Here is a 20,389-nt window from a genome sequence, read left to right as displayed (position 1 = left end):
TGCTGTCCCTGCCTTTTAATATTTATTTATTTATTTTGAGGCAGGGTCTCTCTATTAATATGTAGTTCTGGCTGCCTTGGAGCTCTCCAGGTAGACTAGGCTGGCCTCTAACTCCCAGAGATCCACCTGCCTCTGTGCTGGGATTAAAGGCCTGCACCACCATACTCTTTCAGGATTTTTTTCCCCCTGTCATTCTCAGGAAAAAGGCTCAGAACAGCCGAGGCCAGGATTGGAGGGAGCGGGACCAGGTCTTTAGAACTGCCCACTCCCTGCTGGCCTTGCCTGGTTTGCTTGGTTGGCAGTTATTCATCATTACAGATTTGTTGAGGGCATTGCTACCTACCAGGTATCGTGTTGGGCACCGGCTGAGGAATCTACAGCTAGGAAGGGGTCAGGGAAGGGACGGGGGTGTCCCTCTTGCACAACAGAGGAGCCTCTGCACTCTGTCATCAGGGAAGGTCCCATGGGTTAATGCCTGGAAGCGTGGATGGTGGCCCATCTCCCCAGGGGCTTCTTCCCACTGCAATTTTCCCCTCCCAGGACAGAGAGTTGCTGGGAGACCATGTACCAAGGTCCTGCTGGGCCAGCTTAAAGGATCCTTTTTCTGCATTTGAAGAGAGGACCAAGGAAGGAGGCAGGACTTGCTTTAGAAGGCTATGACACTTAGAGCTGCAAATTAGAGGGCCAGATGACAGTGTCATCAGCCCCTCCACGTCTCCCAAACACTAGCATAGCTTCTCTCCCATCCGTGCCCTTCCCAGAGCTAGGATGATCTTTCCCAGATACCGATACCACCACCCTGTTATCTCCCAAGCCTTTCAAGTCCTGCCTGGTGGGTCTGTACAGGCTTGGAGCCCACAGTGAGGCCTGGCCAGTGTGGCTATAGCCAGGTCTTGCCTCTCCATCTCCTAGGAACACCAATTGGGTCTGCACCAGGTACCCTGAGTCCCTTGGGCTGAGACTGGTGACCGAATTAGGGATGGGACAGCTTTTTATCACTCTTGGCTCAGGAAACTCCCCAACACACGATGATAGTGTCATCCTAGCTATTGGATACTGGTTAAAGGTGCCACAAATGTCCTGACCCAGCAGGTAGAGGGGAGCAGAGAAAGAACATTTTCTCTGAGTTCTGTGTGCTTCATACATTGCTCTGATTTTTAAAAATTCCATTTATTTAGTATGTGTGTGTTGGGGACATGCACTTACCTTGGCATATGTGTATGGAAGTCAGAGGACAGTGTGGGGGAGTTGGTTTTCTCATTCCACCAGGTGGACTCCAGGTATCAAACTCAGATCTTCAGACTTGGCAGTAAGCACCTTCACTCACTGAGCCATCTTGCTGGCCCTTGTGGACTATTTTGTGTATATTTCTGTTGCTAGTGTTTGTGTATTTGTGTGAATGGGTGTCCTTGCCTCTGTGGCTCTGTGGTATGCTGAGGGGGGTGTGACTGGTCTTACCACCCTTCATGTCTTTGACTGAGCACAGTACTAGCTGGGGTCCTTGGGAGAACATATGGATCTGAATCGGATGGTCTCCATGTGGATGTCTTCCAGTTACTCTGTGTTCCTGGGGCCATTTCTCATGGCTTCCCCTAATGCTGTGCACCTTAGTGGGCGTGTTTGTTGTTCTGGGTGTGTTTGTGACATCCTTGTCTACCTAAGGATGTGTCTGAGTCTACCAGCTCACTGTAGTAACAACGTGCACGTTGCAGGGAGCTGTGGATGCTCTGTGCCCACTGTGGGGTGGGTACGGAGCGTGAGGCTTTCTCTGCAGAGCCGTCCATCATTGCTGGTCTGCAGACCTGACTTTCAGCACAAACCTTTCCGAGCCTTCAGCCTGCCTCTGATATCTATGAGTCCTCTCTCTATGCTTCCCGTTCTAGCCAAGGTCGCAGAAGCTGTGGCTCAAGTCTTTAAACCCTGCCCCATCCCTTGGCACCTCAGGGGTGCCCCGTGTCCATACAACCTTGGTGACCCCTTTCCTTGCCTGAAATGTGACTACTTTTCATCTTTTGGAGGCAGTAATTTGGGAGAGAGATTGGGATTGTGGACCAGGCATGTGTGTAGGGTGGCAGCCGATGAACTTTATTCCAGATCCAGGCTGGCATCACTCCCCCCTAAAGAGCTGTCACTATAAAATATGTATCCAGCAGTAACCATCCTTAGCCTTGTCTCAGCTCTTCCATGCCCCCAACACATCCAGGGGGCACAGGGGACCACAGCATGGTGTCTTCCCAGCAGGAACCCTCAAGGTCCCTCTCCTCTGCCATTAGCTCTGAGGCCTGGGGAATCTTGTCTGCGTGTGCCAAGCACCCTGGGACCAGGCCATCTGCTGCCTCTGTCCTCCTGCTGAGGCTGGCACCGGTCAGCAGGGTACCCTCAGCTTTGCCAAGAACCAGCCCGCCCTCAGGGCTGTCCTTTCCTTGTTGGTAACCATCTGGAAGGACCTTCTGGTCTCTAGGGAGGGCAGGGCAACCCAGGGTTACTGCGAGTGAGGAGGAGCTTTGGGGCCCCCTTACAATTCTTTTCTACTGTTTCTGTAGCTCCAAGTGCTGCCCAGGCTCCCATCCACTGCCTAGTGCCAGAGGCCCCTGGCAATGGTCCACTTTTCTCCACAATCCTTGCACATCCTGGCACACAGGCCTGCCTACCCTGGCCTTGGTCCCAGCCACCACCATCTCCTCCCTGCCCTTAGCCCTACTGGGGTCCCATTCCCTTTCCGCGATTTCATTCCTAGGTTTCCTGTACTTTGATCTGTAGCTGTAATGCCATTGAAGACTGCTCAGTCTCTAGCTTCTGCTGTTGACCCCTCACCGTCATCTGTGTCTTCCCAGCCCGCCTGCCTGCTCCAGGGCACCTACTTAGGCCTGTGTAGGTTGCTCAGCACACCTTTCTCCCATCTCCAGCTCTTCACTTTCCCGACCACGCTGGAACGCCATCTTTTCTGGGACATTTGACCTGGCCTCTCTCTGGTCCTACAGCCCAGACTGGTCACTGCCGTCCCTCAGATCTTTGACCATCTCATAGCCACCCGCGCTTTCCCTTACCCGCAGCTCTCTCCCAGGTCGATTACTATGGCTAGAAAGACACTTGAAACATCCGGAACGTTCTATCCTGCTCCCCTACCAGCAGACCTGGAACCTGCCCCTCCTTGGTGAACCAGAATGTTCCAGCCTTGGAAGAGAATTGAGAGGCGCAGGCATTGCCTACTGTCTGCTCCCCAGAGGGTGGAGGCCCATGACCCAGGGTTGTGTACTGAGAGTCTCTGTCCTGTCCTGTCCCACTTCCCTGTCAGCCCCCTCGTAACCATCTCTTCTCTTGTTCCCATCAGCAACCAAACTACTGGAGTTTCAAGGTCAGTGCGCGATGCTTCTGCCTCTGTGACAACTGCATGTCCTGTCCTCCCCTCCCCACCTCTGCCTTGCACAATGCTTTGCTCTGGGGTGTGCATCTGCAGGGGCCCCCTCCTCTGTGGGTGGGCCTGGGGCTGCCGGCTATGGCTGCTGCTTGGGGAAGAGTCTGGGTTTGTCTGCCAGGGGCTTATGGATCCAGAGTGGGAGTTTTGCCGTCTCTGCTGGAGGTTTGGGGTGGAGATGCTCAAGTTCTCAGCTCTCCCAGCCTGCTAGGGGTGTTTTAGGAGGAGAAGGGTTCCCCGAGTCTTAGAGAGTAAGTTGACAGAGTAAGTAGGCATGCGTTCCCTGTGGGCCCTGGACCCTAAACTCACTTTGTCCCTCAAAGGAAGGCCTCATGCCTGCCTGTTTTTACTCCCCATCATGTCAGGACAAGGCAATACACTTGCCCTGTATCCAATGGGTGCCTTATTACCTCCTCTGAACAATTTTATTCCAGAGGACTGGAGTGCTTTCTCCCCACTCCCAGGATACCATAGTGCCCCTGGGGGAGCACCCTCAGGCACTCCCTCCTTCCATGACCCCCAAACCCAGGGCTGGATGAAGGAAGTTCTGCTGTGGTTTATTGTGTAGGATCTGCGGTCCCTGGAGCCTCAGACCTTAGGAAAGGATATTAGGGTAGCTGTAACCCAGACTCATCAGGTGGCCTGTGTGCAAACTTCTTCTTTTTTTTTTCTAAAAGCCTTTGAATCAGTATCATGGGATCCTGTATCTGCCTGTCAGCCCTCCTCTCTGGAGGGGCAGGAGAAAGGGGAGGGTTAATGCATGGGCCTGAGGGTCTGATGGCCTGGTGGTGGATTCTAGCTTGCTGTTAGTTAGCTTACTGACAGCCAGGCAGTGGTGGTGCACACCTTTAATCCCAGCACTCAGGAGACAGAGGCAGGCGGATCTCAGTGAGTTCGAGGCCAGCCTGGTCTACAAGAGCTAGTTCCAGGACAGGTTCCAAAGCTACAAAGAAACCCTGTCTCAAAAAAAAAAAAAAAAAAAAAAAAAATAGAAAGAAGAAAAAAATTAGCTTACCGACCCAGCAGGAACTTACAGTCCCCTGGGCCTTGTTTTCTCCTTTGGAGAGTGAACAACAGTGTCTTCATCATAGAGGGGTTCCCCCACTCCACTAGTGGGGATTAAACTCAGACCCTTGAGGATACAACTTTTTGGTTTTGCTTCCTTTTGAGACCAAGTCTCCCTGACCTGCTGGAACAGGGCTGTATAGGCCAGGCTGGCCTAAAACTCACAAAGTGGCTGGGCGGTGGTGGCACATGCCTTTAATCCCAGCATTTGGGAGGCAGAGGCAGGCGGATCTCTGTGAGTTTGAGACCAGCCTGGTCTACAAGAGCTAGTTCCAGGACAGGCTCCAAAACCACAGAGAAACCCTGTCTCGAAAAACCGAAAAACAGAAACAAACAAACAAAAACAACAACAACAACAAAAAACACAAAGTGCAACCTGCCTCTGCCTTCTGAGTGCTAGATTTAAAGGTGTGCGCCACTATACCCAGTACCCTAACCCTTTTTTTACCTTTTATTTTGAGACAGGGTGTCACTAAGTTGTCCAGGCTACTTCTGTAGCTCAGGCAGGCCTTGAATTTGTGATCCTCCTGCCTCAGCCTCCTAAAGTGCTGGATTACAGGCATGTACCATCAGGGCTGACTCGGGATTGCTGCAAGATTGTAGAGATGAGAAGAATACATGCCCGAGGCAGTTTGTCCAGTTAGCAAGTTTTCCCTGGTAGCTGACTTCATCAGCATTAGAATGGTGGATGCTGAACGGATTCCAGCCTCTGGATGCTACATAGGCCGTCGTGAGCCCCTGGTTTCCACTGTGAATCCTGGAAAGAATTTGGTGAAAGCTCCCAGGTGCTCCTGCCCAAGTCTGTAGAGAGCTGCTGGGAGTCCCCAGATCTCGGTGTGACTGTCCTAGCCCTGCCTCCTTCTGTCTGGCAAGGCTTCATTAGCTTCTTGGTGGAAAAGGCATAATGGCTGAGTTCACTGCCTCCCTCGGCAGCCCCATCCTGCATTTGAGTTCTCTTTGAATTCCTGTTTCCTTCTCTTGCCATCTCCCTTAGTCAGAACATCTAAACTGTGATCAGCAGCTCATATGTGACTGTCAGTGTGGCCAAACACAAGCTCATGAGCTTATTTAAAACATAAGATTTATTTTGTGATTTTTTTTCTTTTTTGTAACTTTTGTTCAGTTCCTAACTGTGAATTTGGTAGACAGCATGTCAAAAACTGGACATGCCTGCTGGTGGCTTCTAGATGTTTCATTTTCTCTGCTTTGGTCCAGGGAGCAGAAAGAAGTGTTAATAGACTCCCTCCCCCCCCCCCCCAAAGTTTCTCTGTGTAACAGCCTTGGCTGTCCTGGAACTCACTCTGTAGACCAGGCTGGCCTCGAACTCACAGAGATCCACTTGCCTCTGCCTCCTGAGTGCCACCACTGCCCGGCCCAGGGTTTTCTTTAAAGGTAGAAAGAGTGGAAAGGTGCCCATGGTGCTAGAGTGGAGGCAGCAGCAGGCAGAGGAAGGGATGTGGCTATCTTTTTTTCCCTAGAGTTCCTATGTTTGTGGCCAGCCATCCCCAGGATCCTGTCCTCTTCGCACTGTCCACTTCATCCTTTTCCAGACATCTCATTTGTGACCCTACTCTGACCCAGTGGCCACTCCTATTCTTCATCTCTGCCAGCTGCTGCATTCTGAAGCTTCTCATCGACCCCAGTCTGGCAACCACTGACCTTTCAGTTGCCTGGCAACCCCATGCCCACCGGCTTGGTTCAGACTCCCTGACTTCTGAATAGGTTGCCGCTGCAGTGGTTTCTCTGGGGACGAAGGTGGGAGGGGCTCTCACTTTTGGCTAGCCTAGAATTGAAGCCTAGGCTCTGAAGTCTGAGATCTCCCAAGCAGGCCCAGTTCATATACCATCGTCGTCCTTCCAAGACCACCTCCTTTCCTCCCTCCTGGCCAAGGTATTGTGCTTGAGTCTGGAAGCCCCTTGGTGACCTTTAAGTCTGATTTTCCATGCCCCTAAGTTCTCAAGGCCACTCTGTCTGAGGACAGCTGGAGAGCATTTTCCACTGCTTGCTGGAAAATGCTCTCCCGTTCTGAGAGTGCTGTTGGATGGAACATTAAACTGGCCTTAATAGGAAGACAGAGATTAATTAAGGGGTTATCAGGATTAGGGGGAAGGAGAGGTTGGACAGGAGAATAAACTATTCCTTTTTAGAGATGTTTGTTAGAAGGGTGAGTGTTTGCCTGTAATCCCACACTCAGGAGGCAGAGACAGGAGAATAAACACAAGCTTGAGGCCAGCCTGGCCTATGTATTAAGTACTGGGTTGGCCAGTCATGGCTCCATAGTGAGACCCTGTCTCAAAAACACAAAACAAAATAAGACAGATGCCTTTGCTGTTGTCTTTTTAGTTGCATAAGTAATATATTCCAATTGTTCATAATTCAGTTTCATAAAGGAATAAAATGAATAGAGAAAGTTCTCTTGAACTGGGCACCCATGGCACACTCCCTTATCCCAGAACTTGGGAGGCAGAGGCAGGTGAATCTCTGTGAGGTTGAGGCCAGCCTTGTCTACTTAACCAGCTCTAGGTAGCCAGGGCTATGTACTGAGAGTCTGTCTCAAAAAAATAATAATGATTTAAACCATCCAGCGTCTATATAGTAGCTGGGTTTAGTGTATGGGAACTAGGGCTGAATGGCAGAGGTTGTGGCCCTGGGTGACAGTCGAAAGTAAGTTCTAGAAAGACAACGGAAATAAGGAGAGACACCACCTTCCAGGAGACAGGGGTCAGGCCCTTCCCACTGAACTCCACCTCCTAGGCCTTTATTTCGAGGGAGGGGAACTGGGACTTGAACCTAGGGATTCTCTGTGACACCCTTCCTCACCTCAGCTGTAGCCACAGGGAAAGGGCTGCAATACTCATGGCTAGGGGAGGCCAACCAGGCTGTGACAGTGTTTGTATCCCAGGGAGGAGCGGAGCCCGCACAGTACACTTGTGTGTCATACCTGGCTTTGCATGTATATATACTGTGTGTTTACTTTAAATTGTGGTTCAGTTGACTCAAGGCTTTGGGAGACTCCCCAGGGACAAAATCCTCTAAGTCAAGAACCCTGAGCATGGACACCTCCCAGTGCGGAAGCCTGGGGTCCCTCAATCTCTTTGCTTTCTCCCTACCCCCCCCCCAAGCCCCCTGGACTCCATGAAGACAATCCGCCGCCCTCGCACCCGCCGCTTCATTAACGTCTGGAACTAATGCTCCAATTTGCCTAACAATTCTGCTGCTCACCTCGGTGACAAATTCGTGTTGTTGTTCATTGGAAGCTTAAAATAGCAGGCGTGCCCATGGGTCCAACTCAGATGGTTTCTTGTAAAGCATCCCAGGGTGCCTGAGTCGCTTGCCCACTGCCTACCTACGGGTGTCCCAGGGAAGCCAAGACCTTTGAGAGTTGAGGGATCTTTCTGCAGCTGCCCTGCGAGTCTGGAACCCTGGAGACCCACCTCTGAATGTGTGTGTGTTGCTGGCTGGCTGGAGCTCTGTGGCCCAGATGGAGGTTGTGGCAGAGCAAGGGATGGGGGTGGGGGCTCATGCTTGTTGCCTCTCGCCCTGCCCCGCCCCTGCAGACCCGCAGCTCGCGCCATACTCAGGGAGCCCAGCCAGGGCTGGCAGACCAGGCAGCCAAGCTGTCCTACGCCTCGGCTGAGTCGCTGGAGACCATGTCCGAGGCCGAGCTGCCCCTGGGCTTCAGCAGGATGAACCGCTTCCGACAGAGCTTGCCTCTCTCCCGCTCTGCCAGCCAGACCAAGCTGCGCTCACCAGGTATTGACCAGCCTGCTTGCCTTCAGGCCCCGCCACAGCTCCTCCCTCCGGCTTATCCCGCCCTTCGCTACTCCATCTCCTGCCACTCCCTCCTCTAGCAGCAGACGCCTCCTCGAAGTTCTAGCTCTTTCTTCTCTGCTAGACCTTAGCATACCCTGCTGGCCCTTAAGTTCTGTCAGCATCCTCTCTATCCAGCCCTATTCTATTTCTACTAGGCTTTTTTTTTTCTCCCGGCGTTCTCGCCAGCCTCTCCAACTTTCCCGACTTTTTTGTTCAGTTTCTGCTCCTCCAGCTCCTTCCCCCAGCCCCATTTCCGCGTCCAGACTCCAGCTGCCTGGGGTTCTGTGGGTTTTTGGAGAGGTGGGCCGCAAACCGGCGGCATGAGGAGTGCGTGGGTGCACTTGCACTCGGGGGCAGCCTCCGGCCTCAGACCTTGCCGCTGTGGGACTAATACCGCTCCCGAGGGCTCATCGCACTCCCCTGGCGCGAAGCCGGCTGATAGAGGCAGTGACCGTGAGGGCGGCGTCTCCTTCGCAGGGGTCCTGTTCCTGCAGTTTGGGGAGGAGACGCGTCGCGTACACATCACGCATGAGGTCAGCAGTCTGGACACGCTGCACGCACTCATCGCGCACATGTTCCCGCAGAAGCTCACCATGGGCATGCTTAAGTCGCCCAACACCGCCATCCTCATCAAAGACGAAGCTCGGAACATCTTCTACGAGCTGGAGGACGTCCGGTGGGCGCGGCCCCAGGGGTTGGGTAGACTTTCTTCCCACTTCTCTGAAGAGTGCTGGACCTCTGGTGGCCCTTCCCTAGATCATTAGGCACCCTGTCTTCATCCTTTGCCTCCCCACCAAGTCCTAGTGCCCTGCCCTCTGTTAAATCATTCAGACTTGTGGGTTCCCACTGGCAGGAAGCTATGGAAGTGGACTACCCCCCCCCGTGTGTGTGTTGCACACTCATGCTTGCTTGCTGGTGGCAGACATCCCAAGGAGTCACTGAGCACCGGGCTTAGGAAAGGGGGAAGGGCTGGATGTCAGGAACCTCTTGTCTGTCTGAAGTAGCTGCTGCCGGTCTCCTCATTGTGCACAGCTAGGGGGAGCACATGGTGACCCTCTGCCTCTCTCTCCCTGGCAGGGATATCCAGGACCGCAGTATTATTAAGATCTACAGGAAGGAGCCACTGTATGCTGCTTTTCCTGGCTCGCACCTCACTAACGGGGACCTGCGGGTATGTCTGGGAGCACACAGGGTACTGGTGAGATTGGACAGGTGGAATCTAGGCAGAACTAGGATGGTTTCGGAGATGGGAACTTAGAGGTTGAGGCAGGGTGAGTTGTGAGGTTATAGAAGTGCCATCTGCTCACCTGCTACCATCCCCACAGTCCACTCAAGTTTTTTCTAAATGGCCTGTAGATACTGTAAGTCCCTTTCGGCCACTCCCCTTTCTCTTCTTCTTCCTGGTCCCCATCAAGGATGGGTTGAGGGTTGCTTTTCTGGTGTCTTTCCATCTGCCTGTTTACTTACCCCCATGCTGGGAGTACTGAGGGGCCCAGGAGGCAGAAAAAGACAGGACAGAGGGGGTTTTCTAAGCCTGGTTGGGGGAGAGGTGAGGTGCTGGCTCCTCAAACAAGGGGAAGGAAGGCCTCTTTGTGACCAGCTCCGTGGGCTTTTGGGGCTGTTTTTTTGCGCAGAGAGAGATGGTGTACGCGTCGCGAGAGTCGTCGCCCACGCGGCGCCTCAACAACCTGTCGCCCGCATCGCACCTAGCATCTAGCTCGCCACCTCCAGGGCTCCCATCGGGCCTGCCGTCGGGCCTGCCGTCGGGCCTGCCTTCGGGCTCGCCCTCGCGCTCCCGCCTCTCCTATGCTGGGGGCCGACCGCCCTCTTATGCCGGCAGTCCTGTGCACCACGCGGCTGAGCGACTGGGAGGTGCCCCGGCCAGCCAGGGCGTGAGCCCCAGCCCCAGCGCCATCCTGGAGCGGCGCGACGTGAAGCCGGACGAGGACCTGGCAGGCAAAGCGGGCGGCATGGTGCTGGTGAAAGGCGAGGGCCTCTATGCCGATCCGTACGGGCTTCTGCACGAGGGCCGCCTGAGCCTGGCCGCCGCGGCGGGGGACCCGTTCGCATACCCGGGCGCAGGTGGCTTGTACAAGCGGGGGTCGGTGCGCTCGCTCAGCACCTACTCTGCCGCCGCCCTGCAGTCCGACCTGGAGGACTCGCTGTATAAGGCAGGCGCTGGAGGCCCTCTCTATGGCGATGGTTACGGCTTCCGCCTGCCGCCTTCGTCTCCGCAGAAGCTGGCCGACGTGTCGGCGCCCTCTGGGGGACCCCCGCCCCCGCACAGCCCCTACTCGGGGCCGCCCAGCCGTGGCTCGCCGGTGCGCCAGTCCTTCCGCAAAGACTCGGGCTCCTCGTCGGTCTTTGCCGAGAGTCCCGGAGGCAAGGCCCGCAGCACTGGGAGCGCCTCGACGGCCGGAGCACCACCTTCCGAGCTTTTCCCTGGACCTGGGGAGCGCTCACTAGTAGGATTTGGGCCGCCGGTGCCAGCCAAGGACACAGAGACCAGGTGAGGGGACATTGAAGAAGGAGGCACTGCAGAGGGTTCTCTCCGGGTTTAGGTCACAGGGGAGGGCCAGAGTATCTTCAGTGTGGCAGGGAAGACACTGGATGGCTGGGTGAAGCCTCAAGTGATGATTGGAACAGAGACCCGACTTTGTATTCATTCCCCAAGCCTCGGTTTACCCGGAGGTAAAAGGAAGGTGCTGATTCAGCCCTTTTAGTGCGCCAACAGCAGTGAGAGCTGTCCAGCAAGGACCCCGCTGAAATCCGCTGGAGCAGGCTCGGGGATAGGGAGGAGTTGGGCGTTTTGTGTTTATGTTTTGTGTTCTTGAGACAGGGTTTTGCTATGTAGCCCAGGCTACTAAAACTCGCAGCAATCCTCCTGCATCAGATTGCCTTGTGGGAGCACTGGTAGAGAGGCAGTGGAGAACTAGGAGTTTGAGCCTTGACTTTTGGGTCCCTGTTCTGTGTGACAGCTAAGGAAAGATGAGCCGTCTGTCCTTTGGCTGCTATCTGGGGGAGTGGGGTGAACAGGAGGGACCGCAAACTCACGGGAGCACTTGCTCAGATCCACCTTCCTCCCCAGGGAACGCATGGAGGCCATGGAGAAACAGATCGCTAGCCTCACAGGGCTGGTGCAGAGCGCTCTCCTGCGAGGCTCAGAGCCCGAGACCCCAAGGTGAGAGGCCCTCTCTCAATACCACTATCAGGACCGGGGCTTGAGGCAGCTATGAGCCCCGCCACCGTGAGCTAAATCAGAAGCTCAGGACTCAGCTCTGCCTGTGTCTGCTGTGTGGCTCCGAGTGACTCCCTTTCCTTCGCTGTGGCTCTATCCTAAGAGCAGGGAGCTGGGGTGACATTTAAGGTCCCATTCAGCTTGGATGGGCCAGCCCAAGCTCCTACGACCATTTTCTTTTTCTTTCCGCCACAGTGAGAAGATTGAAGGCTCCAATGGAGCAGCCACCCCCTCAGCACGTGAGTGACCCTTCTCTTCCTCCCAGAGTTGTAGGATTAGTTTCCTAACCCTGAAGCTGGGCTGCCAGCTCTCCTAGTAGCTACATCATGGGGCTTTCTGCCGATAAACGAGTCATCTTTGCCCAGGCACATGGCTCCTGCTAGGGCTTGCCACCTTAGGGTAGACGGTCATAACCGTGTGTCTCCCTGGCTGGGTGTGGGGCGTGAGTGGAGAGGATGGCTTCTCCTCCTCACCGTTTGTTCCTCTTTCCTTATCACTCATCCTTCTGGTCCCTCTTGGCAGCGTGCGGATCGGGTAGTCGGAGCAGCGGGGCCACTCCGGTGTCGGGCCCTCCCCCGCCCTCGGCCAGCGGCACCCCCGCAGGGCAGCCCACTGCTGTCAGCCGGCTGCAGATGCAGCTGCATTTGCGGGGCCTACAGAACAGTGCTAGCGACCTGCGTGGCCAGCTTCAGCAGTTGCGCAAGCTCCAGGTACCGAGCCCCCTCCCTTACTTATTCTCCCCAAGCTCTGCCCCACCTTTCCTCACCATCCAACCCTGGCAGAGTGGAGTCCTTCATGTTCAGTGGTCTTTCTTCTGACCCTTTCTCCTCTTCCCTTTCTAGTTTCTGCTTCCTCATTAAACCTTGTTCCTCTCACCAAGCCCTGACCCTTTATTGACCCCCCAGTCTCCTCCCTCCCTGAGCCTTAGCCCACCCCTCCCCCTTCACCATCCCTTGAGGCTGTCCCAGCTCCTTCAGGCCCCACATCCATATTCCCCAAATCCCCTCAGCTCTCCCTTCCTGAACCTGGAGTGGCTGTCCTGCCCTGCCTGGCAGATGGTCCCACCTGTCAGGAGCCTGGCATCACTGTGCCGGCTCCTCAGAAGGGGCTCAGGGCTTGTCAGGTGAAGCTAATGAGCAGAGACAGGCTGAAGGGGGAGGCAGAGAGCTGCCATCTGGGCCACGGGTAAGATCTTGCCCACCCACGTCATTTGGGCTCGGAACTGGGACCTTTATCTTGTAAGCTTAGCCACAGTGGCAGACCCTATCAACCCGAGTTTGGGCCTGTCTACACTCAGGGCTACTTGAGGACATAACTGCACAGTCACGCTGACATCAGGGCCCTACCTAGTGTTACCCCTTGGCCACACAAATTCTCATCTTGTTCCCCTGTCCCTCCAGAATGTAATCTTGGTCTACCTTCTCAGCTGTCCCACCCTTCCCTGCTGCTCACAACCGCAACCGCAGCCATGCCGCTGTAACTTGGGCGAAACCTATAACTTTGCTCTCTCTATGAGCCCTATCATCCTCGGACAGGATCTCCTGGTGGGTTCTCTCCAACTCAGTCCTGCGTCTTTTTTGCCACGCCTTTGCAGCAGTTCACCCAGCAACCCAGTCTTCTGTGGAGTTTTGCTTGCACGGGGCTGCCCTTTGCCCACCCTTCCCCAGCAGCATGCATCCTCCCCTGACCCGGTCCACGCGTGCATTTTTTTTTTTTTTTTTTTTTGGTTTTTCGAGACAGGGTTTCTCTGTGGTTTTGGAGCCTGTCCTGGAACTAGCTCTTGTAGACCAGGCTGGTCTCGAACTCACAGAGATCCGCCTGCCTCTGCCTCCCAAGTGCTGGGATTAAAGGCGTGCGCCACCACCGCCCGGCTCCACGCGTGCATTCTTGCCCACGCGGACATCCTTGCTCCTGCAGCTCCAGAACCAGGAATCAGTACGCGCGTTGCTGAAGCGCACCGAGGCGGAGTTGAGCATGCGTGTGTCGGAGGCGGCGCGGCGGCAGGAGGACCCGCTGCAGCGGCAGCGCACCCTGGTGGAGGAGGAGCGGTTGCGCTACCTCAATGACGAGGAGCTCATTACTCAGCAGCTCAAGTGAGGCTGGGCCCCTGCGCGCGGAGGGGGTGGGGGGTGACGGCCGCGGTGACCCAGCCTGATTTGCATGGGAGGCGCATCCCCTTTACTTCGGTATCATACATAGATGACGCTGGCTGTTCAGAAGTCTGATTTCACCCTCCTCTGTGGCCTGATTTCTCCATGACCCACAAACCTTTGGCCATCTGGCATAATTCCTGATTTCTTTTTTTTTTTTTTTTCTGGCTTGGTGCCTGCCTCTGCCATGTTATTGCTTCCTGTGGCCTGCAGCCAGTTGTCTGTTTCCCCTGTCCTCTGCCCGCTCTCCTTGTGACCTATGCAACTTCACTCTCGGGTTGAGCAAGAAGGTCAGGGGTGTTGTCAGCGGCTCAGGTGAGGTGTTGCTGACCCTTTGCCACGCTGATCCCTGAGACCAAGAGTCAAGGGAAACCCACTCCTCTTCTCAACATAGTGATGCGGCCTCTGGTACTCTTAAAGGAGGCACAACAGAGAACAACCCGCCGTGAGCGCTGAGACACAGAAGGGTTAACAGAGACAGTCTGCTCCAGATTTAGCAAATGGCTGTCTGGCCACAGTTCCTTTGTCTGGCACCTGTGATGAGAGATGCCTGCTGTTTTTCCTGTGTCCATTCAGGAAGCAGCGCCGCTGTCCACCGCAGCTTTTTCTCCTGAGATATTTGGGCTGAGGCAAAGGCCCCACCCCTTCTTGTGGTCCCTTTTAGTGACACGAGGCAGCAGGGGGATCCAGAGACAACTCCAGAATCAAGGGGCTGTATAATCAAGATAGCTGCTACCCTCATCAGTACTAAGGTTTTGGTTTTGTTTGTTTTGTTTTATTTTTTGTGTTTTGTATCCCTGCCCCCCCCCCCAGTTCTTTCTAAAACAGTTAAGGGCTTGCTTCATACTAAGGGGCTTGAGACCAGGGTGCCAAGAGAGCTGTTGGACAATGCTACCCTACTAAGTCACGTTTGGAACCCTCACCAGGGGTTCTCTGAGGAGGTCACAGCTCAGCCTGAGGGCCCGTGCAAGCCTGGTCTGCATTTTGACAATGTTTAAGGCAAGGAGCCCGGTAGTGCTGTGACATCGTGCATCTGAGATGCAGTAAGGGGCATCTCACATCTAAGCCATCAGCAGCAACCCTAACCGTCCATCATGTCCAGGTGGGTGACAGTGACGCCTCGGCCAGATCTCCAAGCAGCCCAGCTGCTGTCCAGGGATCCTGTTTCCCCGCTTCCCTGTCCTGTCCTTGTCTCTTCCCGTTCTGCATAGAGGAGCTGGGCCAGGATTTTCAAAAGGAGTTAGACCGAGACATTAAAGGGAAATTAAGGGAACCATCAAAGCACTGAGGCAAGAGAGATAAAAGGACCGATTTATGCCCTGCTCCTCATGAGTGTCTGGTCCCTGCTTTCCTGGGGGCTTCAGTTCTCTGGGAGCACTGAGAACCTCCACCCGCTATGTCTGATCACACCTATCACTCAGAGTGCTCACTGTAGAGAACCCGGGAGCTGCCAGCGGGATTCTCCAGCCTGGTGCTTGCCTCTTTTGAGTGAGGCAGGGACTGGGTCCTGTGGTGGTCTGGTCTGGCCTGCAAGACCGTCCCCTGCCTCCTGTCCTAGCTGCCCCACAGTATCCCGCAGCCCCTATGTGCTCTCTCTCTTTCATTTCCCTTTGTTCCTTCCTCTTTTCTGGCGTCCCATAGGCAGCTGAAGCCGGGTTTTGGTTTCATTCCTGCTGGGCTCACTCACCTGTCTGTCTAGCCAGAGGCTTGGGCTCTCTCTGGACATCATCCCCGTTGACTGAAGCCTATTGGCTTCCAAGTCTGTCTGCTGACCCCTCGCTGGCTGTGGGAAAGGGCTGGTTTTTCCTTTGTGGTAGAGTGCAGGCAGGTGGGACAGCAGGTAGGTGACATCATTCAGTTTGGAAGTGAGACTCATCAGAGCCAATGGCTGAAGTCCCCCGTGAGTAGACAGTGCTACACCATAGAACGGTTGTGTGACCTTGAACTAGTTCCTCTCAGAGCTTCTGCCATCCTGCTTTTGGGAGGCCAAACCTCAATTAGGGTTCCTTATTTATTTAAGGCAGCTGCCACAACAAGCTCCCAGATCATTTAATGGTTCTAAAGTAAAAGACGCTAAACTGGGTGTGGCGGTGTAAGCCTGTAATCCTAGTACTCAGGAGGCTGAGGCAAAAACGTTGTGAGGTCTAGGTCATCCTCAGCTACTTATTTTCAGCCATCCTGGGATACGGTGAGATCCTATCTCAAAAACCTGCTTAAAGGGGCTAGAGAGATGACTCAGGGGTTAAGAACACTTATTGTTCTTGTAGTAGTAGTAATAATAATATTAATAATAATAAAGACCAGATTCAGTTCCCAGCCATCTGTAACTCCAGTTCTAAAGGTTCTGATGTGTGCTTCTGGCCTATGTGGGCACCAGGCCTTCACACAGTACACATACGCCGGGCAGAATACTTACACACTTAAAGCTCAATAAATACATCTCTCTAAAAGAAAACGATGGACAGATCTTTTTGAGAAAACACTAGGGAGGTTAGAAAGTTGCTCTCCCATATGCAGTCTGTCAGGGATTCGAGCTGGTGGCATTTCTGCCGTGTTCCGCACGAGCCTTCCAGAATCACCCAGATCATGATTTTCATAACCAACTGGAAGGGGAAAGGATGTGGAGGGGGCTTGCACAGGAGGTCTTTATGGACTAGATCTGGAGACGGCATGTGCCCTTTCCATCCCTATTTCACTGGATAGGCCTCAGTTGGATGGCCACTTCTAATTGCAAGGGAAGCTGGGAAATGTAGTTTAGTCTTTGAACCACTGTTTGCCCATGTGCTAAGTGGAAGAAACATTCCTCCCTCCAGGACCTGTTTTAAGGTTAAAATGAGGAAGTGAATATACAGGGCTGACGTGGCGCCTGATGAACAGACAGTGCTCAGTGCAAAGCCGTTCTCTGACCAGCGGTGCTGAATCTCGGGATTTTGCCGTTGGCTCTGACCTGGTCTGTCATTTCATCCTCTCGTTGGATAGGGTGGCTGAGGCATGCTGATGAGTTTGGTTGATGACAGTGAACTTCGACCGAGAGCAGACACATCAGATGGTAGAACAGATTCAAGTCGTTTACACCTGCATTGTTGAGTTGAAATCCAACAGGTGGGACTCGACGGGAAAGTATAGAAAGTCCTACATGTGGCGAGGGATGCCACCGACCCCCATCCGGGGCTGAGAAGGCGCACCTACCCGTAGCAGTTCCTCCTCTCACTTTTCCATCCTGCAATTAAAAAATATTTAATTTTTTAAAAAGTTATTTTTTAAAAAAATTGTGTATAATATTTGTGTCTGCATGTGGGTATATGCACATGTGTCTTGGTTCTCACAGAGACCAGAGGTGGGTGCTGGGAATCCGACTCAGGTCCTCTGCAAGAGCACTGTGTGTTGCCAGGCGGTGGTGGTGCTCACCTTTAACCTCAGCACTCAGAAGGCTGAGTTCGAGACCAGCCTGGTCTAAGGAGAGAGTTTCAGGACAGGCTCCAAAGCTACACAGAGAAACCCTGTCTCGAAAAACAAACAAAACAAAAGAGCACTGTGTGCTCAAAACTCCAGCCCCGATTTCACATTTATTGACCATGTAGGTGCTCCATACCAGGCACCGACTGGGCACTGGGAACGCAGATGAAACTAGGAAATGTCATTTTGTGCCTGCTTTGGGCTAGTGGCACAGAAAGTTCACAAGCCAGCAAAGAGGAGCCTCAGGGGTTTGGGAGAAGACTCCCAACCCTAAGCAGGGAGACAGGGGAAGGATTTCTTTATGAGACCTAAGATGAAATTAGCATGGAAATTTGTGTGTACAGGTAAATGGGATACTCTAGGCTGGGGAGTATTTATTCTAAGGGCCAGTGAGGGCAGTGCCAATAAGGAACTGGGAAAAATTCCGAATGATCTAAGCAGAAGCAAGCAGGGAAAGTAGTGATGCAGAGAGAGAGAAGCAAGAGTGATTTCCAGGGGCCATTGGCTCTTTTAGTGCTCGTAGTAGCCCCAAGGGAGACACTCCTAGCACGCCCACTTCTTTTCTTTAATTTTTTTCTCTGGTACTTTCCATCCAGGAGGATCGCATGAGTCTACATGGTGAGTTCTAGGCCAGCCAGGAACTTAGAACTTTTGATACCCTGTCAAAAATTACATTTATTTATTTATTGGATGTATATGTGTGAGGACCCCAGTGCGTGTGTCCAGTCAATTCGTTAGTTCAATTCCTCTACCATATGGGTCCTGGGGATGGAAGCCAAGTTTTCAGCCTTGGCGTCAAGTGTGCTTTCTTGCTGAGCCAGCTCACCAGCCCCAGTGTCCTCTTTTTTTTTTTTTTTTTTGTCTTTTTCCCTTTTCTTTCTGTTTTTTCAAGAATGGGTTTCTCTGTGAAACAGTCCTGGCTGTCCTGGAACTCACTCTGTAGACCAGCCTGGCCTCAAACTCACAGAAATCCTCCTGCTTCTGACTCCCAAGTGCTAGGATTAAAAGCATGCGCCACCACCACCTGGCTCACACTCATCTTTTGAGTGAGAAGATTGAAGCCCAGAGAGCCCAGGGATATTAGGTGATTGTGTCAGAGCCTTCTGCTGGGAAAGCAGGGAAGGGGCGAGACTCAGATGTTGATGACTGTAGAGCTAAGGTTGGGGTTTAACCTCAGGATGATGGTTTTCATTCAAACTTAGGATTTCATTTTTATCTATCTATTATATATAGATTATGTGTGCTTATATGGTATACACGTGTGTCTGTGGGTGCACACGTGGGTGTGAGGTTGATGTCAGGTGTCTTTATCACTTCCCACTTTTAAAAAAGATCTATGTATTTTATCTTGTGCAATACGTTTGCTTGCATATATAAATGTATGTATGTATGTATGTGTATGTATGTGTGCACCGTGTCCATGTCTGGTGCTCAGGGAGGTCAGGGCACTGGATCCCTCGCAACTGGAGTTAGGCTTCTGGACCACCATGTGGGTGCTGGGAACTGAACCCAGATCCCCGCAATAGCAACAATTGCTCACTAACTGCTGGAGCATCTCTCCATCTCTCCACCTCTCCACCTTAGCTTTGGAGGCAGGGTCTCTCACGGACCCTGGAACTGGCCAGTGAGCTCCCAGAACTGGTTTGTTTCTGCCCCCTCCTCACCCAAGGCTGGGGTTAAAGTTGTTCATTCTTGTGCTCATCTTTTAGATGGGTGCTGGGGATCTGAAGTCAGGTCCTCATGCCTGCGTAGCAAGCACCTTACCCACTGGGCCATCTCCTTGACCTCCCTCCCACCCACATATTAAAAACTTAACACAACCAGGCAGTGGTGGCACACACCTTTAATCCCAGCACTTGGGAGACAGAGGCAGGCAGATGTTTATGAGCTTGAGGCCAGTCAGGGTTATACATATAGAAACCGTGTTTTGAAAAACCAAAAAATAAATGTATAAAAATAAAAAGAGCATAAGAAATTAACATATAGGGTGAAGACTTGGAAGACTTGGTTTGCTTTGGTTGGGATTTTGGTTGGCTGGTTTGTATTGAAACAGCATCTTGTTGTAACCCAGGCTGTCCTTAAACTTGTGATCCTGTCCCCAGCCGCCAAAGCTGGGAGGCCTCCCATGTGCCGGGATCGCACGTTTGTGCCGCTGTGCTCAGCTCCTGGTTTGCGTTTTCGGAAGATGTAGGATCATAAATGTTTCCGGTGAACGGACTGAAAACCTGAGGCAGTTTTGATGTTGAGGTGAAAGGCTCTGGGGCAGGGTCATTTGGCAAAAGGCGGTGAGCATGGCTGTGTCCTCAGATGGGTACTGCTGCCTCTAGGCTACTGTAAGGTTTGCTGAGGCCACCATCTTCTCCACTGCTTCTGTGGAAGAGTTAGGGAGAGAGGTGATGTTACTGTAGGTCAGTGCTTGTGGGGAGGCCGCGGTACCTCGTAAAGAACAGTGTGAAAGTCTCATCTTTGAGAGCTAGCATTTCCGATTTCACTTGGGCATGTAGCCTGGTGGGGCTTTTGGTTTTGTGATTTTTTTTTTTAATGCTTTGTTTTGTTTGCATCAAGGTCTTACTATGTAGCCCAGGCTGGCCTCAAACTTTCCACAGCCCTCCCACCTCAGCCTTCCACATTCTAGGATGACGGGGGTAAGCCACTACACTTGGCTATAGCTTTTAATTTTGATCTGATTGGTGGCACAATTTCTTTCCAGCTGCTCAATTTCAGGGGGCTAGGCTGGGGCCAGAGGGGCTGAGAAGGGTCTCTCTGTGCCTGCAGTGACCTAGAGAAGTCAGTGGAGAAGATCCAGAGGGATGTGACCCATAACCACCGGCTGGTACCCGGTCCTGAACTGGAAGAGAAGGCGCTGGTGCTGAAGCAGCTTGGGGAGACGCTAACAGAGCTCAAGGGTGAGCCTGCCTTGGCAAAGGTGACCCCGAGGGCTTCCCTGCTGTGCTCCCCCGCAGTGTGCCACTCCTGGGTGCTCCTCCCCAGCCAGCTTACTCCTCCTGCCCTCTCAGCTCATTTCCCAGGCCTGCAGAGTAAGATGCGCGTCGTGCTGCGTGTAGAGGTGGAGGCAGTGAAGTTCCTGAAGGAGGAACCTCAGCGCCTTGATGGACTTCTCAAGCGCTGCCGGGGGGTCACTGACACGCTGGCCCAAATCCGAAGGTCATTCTCTCCTTTGTCTTTAACTTGCCCGTGGGGTTACACACCAGGCCCAAACCCATGGGAACACCTGGCCCTTATTCTGACTCC

The 20,389-nt window shown here is 53.2% G+C and overlaps 1 protein-coding gene across 15 annotated transcripts in view; it reads left to right on the top strand.

Moving 5' to 3' along the window:
• Positions 1-20,389, top strand: part of Srcin1 (SRC kinase signaling inhibitor 1) — a 64,887-nt gene that overhangs the window by 28,491 nt on the left and 16,007 nt on the right. For all 15 annotated transcript variants that reach the window (XR_009057456.1, XM_057776957.1, XM_057776956.1 and 12 more), the window contains 11 exons: positions 3,332-3,355; positions 8,038-8,233; positions 8,771-8,969; positions 9,371-9,464; positions 9,928-10,802; positions 11,382-11,474; positions 11,727-11,770; positions 12,054-12,241; positions 13,449-13,624; positions 19,913-20,043; positions 20,155-20,302. Coding sequence is in view for 14 of the 15 variants with exons in the window: in XM_057776957.1 (XP_057632940.1) it covers positions 3,332-3,355; positions 8,038-8,233; positions 8,771-8,969; positions 9,371-9,464; positions 9,928-10,802; positions 11,382-11,474; positions 11,727-11,770; positions 12,054-12,241; positions 13,449-13,624; positions 19,913-20,043; positions 20,155-20,302 (2,168 nt within the window). In the remaining variant the exon portion in view is untranslated. The remainder of the gene's footprint in view (positions 1-3,331; positions 3,356-8,037; positions 8,234-8,770; positions 8,970-9,370; positions 9,465-9,927; positions 10,803-11,381; positions 11,475-11,726; positions 11,771-12,053; positions 12,242-13,448; positions 13,625-19,912; positions 20,044-20,154; positions 20,303-20,389) is intronic.

The sequence above is a fragment of the Chionomys nivalis genome, chromosome 7 (assembly GCF_950005125.1).
Source record: "Chionomys nivalis chromosome 7, mChiNiv1.1, whole genome shotgun sequence".
Classification (NCBI taxonomy): domain Eukaryota; kingdom Metazoa; phylum Chordata; class Mammalia; order Rodentia; family Cricetidae; genus Chionomys; species Chionomys nivalis.
This window is presented reverse-complemented; position numbering and strand designations above follow the sequence as displayed.